Source organism: Magallana gigas, chromosome 1 (genome assembly GCF_963853765.1).
Source record: "Magallana gigas chromosome 1, xbMagGiga1.1, whole genome shotgun sequence".
Lineage (NCBI taxonomy): Eukaryota > Metazoa > Mollusca > Bivalvia > Ostreida > Ostreidae > Magallana > Magallana gigas.
This window is the reverse complement of record NC_088853.1, coordinates 8,606,086-8,614,942: the sequence shown is the minus strand read 5'-3', so window position 1 is coordinate 8,614,942 and position 8,857 is coordinate 8,606,086. Positions and strand designations below refer to the sequence as shown.

Here is an 8,857-nt window from a genome sequence, read left to right as displayed (position 1 = left end):
AGTACATTTTCATTTCTAAACAGATGTAACACAATAAGCATTAGTGATTGTCTACAGGGCTTGACAGATTTCCCACGCTACTTAAATTCAGGTCGTACAAACTTACCTGAATAATTAAGCATTGAATCATTATTTTTGAAAGATGTGGTTTTATACTTGCAAGGGTGTGTGCATACAAATTGAATAACCCGCGTTAGCGCGTTATGAAAAATTGTTTGCACACACCATTGCAGTTTGAGACCACATCTTTCAAAAATTAATAATTCAATGCTTATATTTACGTGTTTTGGTTTTTACATTTATTCTCTTTCCGAAAACATGATTTATTTTTTAAAAAAAATATCTGCCTTAGCCGGAACATGTTGATAAAAATAGGGCACAGAGATTTGATAACGTCTAAGAGAACTTTTATTTTCCATTCTGTAATTTGATGAATGTACTTTTGGTATACTAAGAAATTAATCAACTGAATTTATTTTACTGTTAAAATATGTTTACATCCAGAAAATATTAAGTAGTGTAAGTATAATATCGTATCGTGATCTAGCTTGAAGTCGCGAGTAGAGTCAGTCATTGTCACGACAGCCGTCGTGTGTCTAACCAGTCAAGCAATGAAAACAACAATAAGTATTTACAATCTTTATCTATATATAAAATCAATAAATTTACAAATATACACATTCACGCACACCCAAAATATTAACAAAAAAAAAATGTTTCTAATATCTGATTCGTCAATGTCCTATGGTGGTATATTGGACAGCAGTGTCCCTCCAGTGTTCCTCCAATGTGTCCTCCTTCGGTACCACGTCCTAAGATGACGGCTTCCGTCCACCGGCTTCCAGCGTAGTAAGTGAATACTCGAAGGAGGTTGCACGGGTGGTAAGATGTTCAATACCGGAACACTGGTGACTATGGCCGAATCATCACTGGGACATTGCTGGAGCCTTGCTGGAACCTTTTAATTATATATAAATAACAATATTTTCAATTAAACGTTTCACTTTCACAATATACTTATTTACCTAATTACCGCAACTGCACGCCATACAATCACACCGAACAATACTCGCTGTGAAAAACCGTTAAGTGTATCAGACCCCTTAACGTATCAAACACAGTCACAGTTAAGCGTATAAGACCTCTTAACATGCAATAAAGTTAAGTGTATAAGACCCCTTAACATCACAAAACAGTCAATGTATGACCAATAACGCCGTATAAGACTACGAAATAGAAACTCACAAATAAACTAGCAAACCACGCTTGTCACACAAACGCACCATAACTCTACGGTAAATAAACAAGTATGTAAAACGTTAACACGAAAATACTATCGAACACGTATAAGAACAGTTACATAAAGTCTTAAATATTACAAACAAGACTAAAGTATAAGGAAAAACGAACTTACCCCTAATGGAGATGGTTACCGTAAAAAATACACTTAGCTATACATTGTGTTACTACTGCAGTGCGTGCTAATGGACCCCGGCTCACTGACCAAAACATGGGTATTTATAGCATCATAGTAAACAAATAGAACAGTCCGAGTAAAGTCCAATATTGACCAATACCTGAATTGATAAAATTGAGGCACCAAAAAGGATATGAACATAGAATAAAAATCAGAGGTACCCCATAGGAAAATAGTAAGAATGAATAAATCTTTTGATTGTGACAATATCTCCCTATCCAAGAAAGTTTTATAAACTTTTGAAAAAAAACACAATCAGTAAAAAAAAAATGTCAATAAAATATACACAAAATGTACTGCAACATATTTACAGTCTACTTAGACAGTCTGCACCGACGTTCTCAGAACCTTTAATTGCGACGATCCGGAATCTGTATGGTTGCAATAACAATGCCCACCTCATTAAACGAGCATTAGATACCTTGGCGTGGCTTAGATAAACCAGAGGTTGGTGGTCGGTCTCCAGTAGGAACTCTTTTCCATATTAATACCTTTGGAACTTCTGGACCGCCCAGACTATAGCATAACATTCCTTCTCGATCGTAGAGTAGGATAACTGGTGCGACTTCAGCTTCTGACTAGCGTAGAAAACCGGTTTCTTCACTCCATCTTCCTCTTGCAACAACACTGCACCAACACCTGCATCTGACGCATCTGTCTGCAATATAAATGGTTTACTAATATCGGGTAATTTTAACACAGGTGTTACCATGAGTGCGTACTTCAGCGATGTAAATGCATTTTCCTGCGGCTGTCCCCAGATACACTTGTTAGGCTGTCCTTTCCGTGTCAAATCTGTCAGCGGGGCTGCAATAGCTGAAAAGTTAGGTATAAATCTTCTATAGAAACCAACTAGTCCCAAAAATGACCTAACCTGTTTCTTAGAGGTAGGTGGTGAAAACTCCTGAATAGCTGCGACTTTCTCTGGTACTGGAAGAAGTTTCTCCTCTCCTGCTATATGTCCCAAACACTCTAAACTTTGAAACCCAATATAGCACTTACTTGGCTTCGCAGTTAAGTTTGCAGCGCGCAGTCTTTCTAAAAACTCCTCCACAATCTGCAGATGTTCCTGAAATGACTTGGTATATATTATAACATCATCTATAAAGTTGTCAATGAACTGCATACCTTCTAATAGTTTTCTCATTAAACGGCTGAAACTGGCTGACGCGTTGACCAGACCAAACGGCATAACCTTGAACTGAAACAGTCCAAGTGGTGTCTGGAAAGCTGTTATGCACTTTGACGTTTCTTCAAGAGGTAATTGCCAATAACCTTTACAGAGATCAAATTTTGACACGTACTTACTGCCTGCCAACTGCACGAATATATCGTCCGCACACGGAATCGTCTCTGCATCAAACACTGTTATTCTGTTAATTGCTCTAAAATCTATGCAGAATCTATTGGAGCCGTCCTTCTTCTTGACTATAACAATCGGCGATGTATAAGGACTTGTCGATGGTTCGATGATCCCTGTTTCTAGCATTCTCCTGACCTCTTCGCATACAGTTTCACGTGAAGTAAAGGGTAATGGATATGGCTTTGTGCGTACAGGCTTTTCACTGGTCAATCTGATTTCATGTTTCGCTAAAGTAGTCAGTCCTGGAGCATCTGTAAGAACATCAGAATATTTACAAAGCAAAGTTTTAATGTCACGCGTTTCTCTCTCACCAAGTTCATCACTGATGTTGACATTCTCTGGACCTTCCGGATTCAAATGTGACGGAGAGTCATTTAAATCACTGTCATCTGTTGAGCTGTCGTTCTCTACATCGATAACTGCTACTCCTACAATGTCTCTGCTAATATTGTCATCATCCTGTCTATCAACATATCGCTTCAGCATGTTAGCATGGAATGTCTTAAGCTTTCCGTCTACATCAATCTTGTAATCTACACTCCCTACCTTCTGGACTATTATGTAAGGTCCTCTCCACTGCATCAGTAACTTGTTGCTAGCGGTAGGAAGCAACACAAGAACTTTCTCGCCTTCTTTCATGTCTCGCTGTCTCGCCCGTTTGTTGTAGTAGGTGCGATATCTCCGTGACGATCTCTCCAGATTCTCTTTAGCTAACTCACAGGTTGACTGAAGACGATCTTTTAAATCTACAACATATTGATAAGTTGTTTTAATATCAGGATCTGTTACCTCTTTTGTCCATAGCTCACGAAGAATCCGCATTGGACCTCTGACGGTGTGACCATAAACCAATTCAAAAGGTGAAAATCCGAGACTTTCTTGGGTGGTGTCACGATAGGCAAACAGCGCTGCAGACAAATATCTCTCCCAGTCCTTAGGGCGCTCAGCACAGAGTCGTCTCAGCATCTGCTTCAGCGTGCCGTTAAAACGCTCGACCAAACCGTTGCACATGGGGTGGTACGGTGTTGTCGTCAGTTGTCGAAATGAAAGTAGACGACCTGTCTCGGCCATCAGCTCCGAAGTAAACTGGCTGCCCATATCAGTTAACATCTCGACAGGTACTCCAAGTCTACAAAAGATTTCAACAAGAGCCTCTGCAACTCTTTCAGCTTCTATACCTTTTAGCGCCACTGCCTCTGGGTATCGTGAAGCAAAGTCTACCAGGGTTAAGATGTACCGGTTCCCTCGGTCCGTTGCTGGTTGAATAGGGCCGACCAGATCTACAGCAACACGTTTAAAAGGTTCATCAATTAATGGCATCTTACCCAAAGGTACTTTTGTAGTCCTACCTTTTGGAGTTGTCCTCTGACAAATGTCGCATGACTGACAAAATCGCCTCACATCTGATTGCACTCCCGGCCAGTAGAATTCTGCTAATACTATGTCAATCGTTCTGCTAATGCCTAGGTGTCCTGACATCGGAGCTTCGTGTGCGAGGGCTAAGACTTTCGTCCTGAATTTCTTAAATTAACTGTGTGAGCTTTTTGCCATTTTCAACATTAGACGATTGAAAAGTTCGATATATCATACCTTTCTTTCTTATAAAATGAACTTTGGCGTCCGCATCTGTATCCTTTCCCACTTAACCACGGATCTTTTCCAGAGTAGCATCTTCTTCTTGTTCTCGTAATATGTCGGCTGGACTCGCGCTAGAATCAATAATATCTGGAACACAAATTGGTTTAGTCTTTTTACCTACATGGCGAGCTTGTTGTCTAGTTAACAGTGCATTGGCGGTACTTGGACTCCACCTCATATCTGGATCTTTTGGATCTCTTGCGTCTGGAATATTTCCTATGATAACATCGTACAAAGGGTTCTTTAAACACCATGCTTCAACTTCTCCTATAAAGTAAGGTGTATCAATACTCACGCACGCAACTGGTACTTTTATCTTGGATCCATCTGCAAGAACACACTCTCGACACTTGCCAGTCAACTGCGAATCACAAATCAAGTCTTTACGAACCACTACACCGTTACAACCCGTGTCTCTTAACACACTAACTGAATGTTCATTTAGTCTACCATCACAAGAAGGCATGTTCTCTAAAGCAGCTGTCACATTGCAAGAAGATGTACTAACTAAATCATCAGTCTTTGGACTCGAGACAGACGTTGTCGTAGTTACGGAAGTAAATGCTGAACATTTACCGGGATGTCCGCTCCGCGAATCTTCTCTAGGTCGTGAACGTTGCTGTGGACACTGGAATGAAGCATGTCCTATCTTTGAACATTTGTAACAGCGTACCTGTTTTTCTGTTGTTGCTGCATCTTTCGTACTTTTCTGTTCCTTCTGGTCTCTCTGTATATTTGGTGATCCGTTCCTTAGTTCAGTAGTAGACTCTTTCCTGCCAGAATGTACTAACGACAAAATATTAACATGACGGGCCTCTTTATATTGATCAGCTAGCCTACACATTTCATCAATGTCTTTGGGTATACGTTCTTTCAAAAACAATAATAAATCTCTGTTGCACATTGAAAGGAATTGATCCCGAAGCACAAGATCATACAATCCGTCGAAGGTATTAGGCACTCTACCAAGTTCTATCCATCTATTTAAATAACTTCCAAGACGAACAGAAAATTGAGAGAAAGTCTCACCTGATTCAGGTCGACACATACGAAATCGTTGACGAAATCCGTCCTCTGTTCTCTCAAATCGTTTCAACAGCGATGTTTTCAGAGCATCATAGTTGAGAGCTTGTTCCTGAGGCAGCAAAGCATAGACATCGAGTGCTCGACCACGTAACAGTGCGCTGAGATTGACTGCCCATGTATCTGGTTTCCACTTCTGTGCCTCTGCATACCGCTCGAACCGCCGAAGGTAAGAATCTATGTCATCTTTAACTTCGTCAAAAAATGGCATCTTAGGAATTTTAGCAGATGAAGAACTTGCAATATCAACCTTTGTCTCTTTCAACTGTTGCTCTAAATGAAAAATAGTAGCACGGTACTTACTCTCAAGCTCCGTTTTACCTTGTTCTTCCTGCATCTTAATTCTATCCATCTCTAGAGTCTGCTTCTTCAACTCGTACTCCCTCGCTTCCTTTTCTCGTTCTCTCTCTGCAGCTCGTAACTCCCGATAGTGTGCTTGCTGATCTCGTATGAACTTCTGGACATCTGATCCCTTGAGTTCCATTTTCTGTCCGTGTTCCGTTAATTCTTGTAACGTTGGTTGGTCCATCTTAATATACTCAAAAATATATCAACTACACAATCAAATGCTAATAATTATTTTAAACAAAAATGTACTTATCCTCTAAACACTCAAAGGAAAAATATAACCATACACAAGGCAACGGTAACCGTTCTCCACCGGGGTTCCATACAATTTCTAGCTACCTTAAATGAAAAAAAATCATATTAGACACTTCAAAAACTAATTGACAAAAACAAAATGACCATTATTTGCTGACTGATTAGACATAATTATCCCACTTCTGACACCAATTTGTCACGACAGCCGTCGTGTGTCTAACCAGTCAAGCAATGAAAACAACAATAAGTATTTACAATCTTTATCTATATATAAAATCAATAAATTTACAAATATACACATTCACGCACACACAAAATATTAACAAAAAAAAATGTTTCTAATATCTGATTCGTCAATGTCCTATGGTGGTATATTGGACAGCAGTGTCCCTCCAGTGTTCCTCCAATGTGTCCTCCTTCGGTACCACGTCCTAAGATGACGGCTTCCGTCCACCGGCTTCCAGCGTAGTAAGTGAATACTCGAAGGAGGTTGCACGGGTGGTAAGATGTTCAATACCGGAACACTGGTGACTATGGCCGAATCATCACTGGGACATTGCTGGAGCCTTGCTGGAACCTTTTAATTATATATAAATAACAATATTTTCAATTAAACGTTTCACTTTCACAATATACTTATTTACCTAATTACCGCAACTGCACGCCATACAATCACACCGAACAATACTCGCTGTGAAAAACCGTTAAGTGTATCAGACCCCTTAACGTATCAAACACAGTCACAGTTAAGCGTATAAGACCTCTTAACATGCAATAAAGTTAAGTGTATAAGACCCCATAACATCACAAAACAGTCAATGTATGACCAATAACGCCGTATAAGACTACGAAATAGAAACTCACAAATAAACTAGCAAACCACGCTTGTCACACAAACGCACCATAACTCTACGGTAAATAAACAAGTATGTAAAACGTTAACACGAAAATACTATCGAACACGTATAAGAACATTTACCTAAAGTCTTAAATATTACAAACAAGACTAAAGTATAAGGAAAAACGAACTTACCCCTAATGGAGATGGTTACCGTAAAAAATACACTTAGCTATACATTGTGTTACTACTGCAGTGCGTGCTAATGGACCCCGGCTCACTGACCAAAACATGGGTATTTATAGCATCATAGTAAACAAATAGAACAGTCCGAGTAAAGTCCAATATTGACCAATACCTGAATTGATAAAATTGAGGCACCAAAAAGGATATGAACATAGAATAAAAATCAGAGGTACCCTATAGGAAAATAGTAAGAATGAATAAATCTATTGATTGTGACAGTCATGTTCTTCGAGAAATACTAAAGGAAGACTATTCATACGCACCAGATTTGGTGATTTGGTCTTCTGTGTTATGCGTGAATATCAATCACTCAAATAAATCAATGCAATTTGATAAGTGAAAGAAAGTAAATGTTAATATAGTTAATTGAACAGTTATGCAACTAGTTTAAAACAAGCTTTTATTAACTTTTATTAACTCAAAGTATAAACCATCACTGAAACATCATTTTAAGCCGCAAAGTTTACAAATCAGAAAGTAATTGCATGCTATTTCCTTCCTATTCTATGCAGATATTTTATGCAATCTTATATCAGCCAAATTTTAAAAATACTGTGAAATCATTATATTTCGTGGTGGCTCAATTCTCGTGGAGTTAGTGGGTACTGTCCATCCACAAATTAACAACCTCTACGAATAAATAAATAAGGTTTATAAAGTCTACTTCATTTTATAGGTATAATATAATACACGAGATTACATCCCCACAAACCTGTAAAAATTAAGCAATCTACGAAAATTGGCAATTCATGGAATAGGCTTTAAAAAACAAAACTTTCAGAATTTAAAAATGATAAATTGCATCTTTTTATTTTGATTTTGTCCACAATAGCAAAATGTTTCCGTGCGAAGTGGACCATCTCGGTAGTGAAAGGGTTATATTACTACACCTTGATGACAATAATAAAAAAATAATTTAGCTTATCCAAATGCGAACTAGAGCATCCATACATTTGTATACAATTGTTGACAATGACACAAGCATCATCTTTGGTCCCATACATGCCGATTACTGTTTTTAAAAAGTACTTGTAAACATCATAACCAAATCAAGTTATTTTTAAAATATTAAAATTAGTTTCATCTTAATCAAACCAAATTGTGAACAAATGTTTTGTAATAGATTTATTAGAACAAGACTTATAGACCTAAAAGGTAAAAAAATAAAACAATGTCTAATGTGTTGATATTTTCGCTTTCTCCGATCTCAAATTGTCATACATTTCTTTTCTTTTGTCACTTAAGGACTATGTATCAAAAACCAAATGACAATAAATAAGATTTAATCCGGAAACTGATAACGTGTTAATTAAATATATATTATTACGGTACACGGGCGTTTTAATTTTTTTGCATATAATGATATATTAATTTATGTTGAGGTGCAACGGTATAGCTTTCATTCTCATGAGGATAAGTTAATTTTAATCGATCACAGAAGACCTAATCTGTAAAATAGTTATTTTAAAATTATTAATTTCACTACGAATGAGAACAACAGTAGAACGCATTTGGTACGAACACAGAGGTAGCGAATTCTCGGATAAAGCGATGTTTTTTTAAGTCCCCGGTAAAATTCTATTCAAATTTTGCAAACTTTTACGGTCAT

General features: G+C 37.9%; 2 protein-coding genes across 6 annotated transcripts; both read right to left on the bottom strand.

Annotated features, from left to right (window-relative positions):
* Positions 1-579: 579 nt before the first annotated feature.
* LOC105349201 (retrovirus-related Pol polyprotein from transposon 17.6) lies at positions 580-5,052 on the bottom strand. Of its 5 annotated transcripts, none has more exons than XR_010713140.1 (3): positions 4,652-5,052; positions 1,415-1,875; positions 580-958 (listed from the first exon to the last, which is right to left on the bottom strand). XR_010713140.1 is itself a non-coding variant. In XM_066082196.1 (3 exons), the coding sequence occupies exons 1-3, from the start codon at positions 4,317-4,319 to the stop codon at positions 913-915; spliced, it is 2,181 nt and encodes a 726-aa protein (XP_065938268.1). In that variant the 5' UTR covers positions 4,320-4,338; the 3' UTR covers positions 580-912. The 5 variants fall into 5 exon arrangements, 3 of the variants coding, with proteins under 3 accessions (XP_065938268.1, XP_065938270.1, XP_065938264.1); XM_066082196.1 differs by lacking the exons at positions 1,415-1,875; positions 4,652-5,052 and adding exons at positions 1,969-2,135; positions 2,352-4,338; XM_066082198.1 differs by lacking the exons at positions 1,415-1,875; positions 4,652-5,052 and adding exons at positions 1,969-3,586; positions 4,019-4,333.
* A 3-nt stretch (positions 5,053-5,055) lies between these two features.
* On the bottom strand, positions 5,056-7,463 carry LOC105323550 (uncharacterized; the record flags this gene model as incomplete). Its single annotated transcript, XM_066084979.1, has 2 exons — positions 7,198-7,463; positions 5,056-6,741 (listed from the first exon to the last, which is right to left on the bottom strand). A coding segment is annotated over exon 2 (1,035 nt), but the record flags the coding sequence as incomplete, so codon positions are not given.
* Between the last annotated feature and the right edge of the window lie 1,394 nt (positions 7,464-8,857).

Excerpts from the sequence above, each read along its gene's own strand:
- LOC105349201 (XM_066082192.1), bottom strand. The coding sequence starts at position 4,319 with ATGTCAGGACACCTAGGCATTAGCAGAACGATTGACATAGTATTAGCA. Across the intron at positions 959-1,968 it reads GCGGTCCAGAAGTTCCAAAG|GTTCCAGCAAGGCTCCAGCA; the intron begins GTATTAATATGG and ends TATAATTAAAAG.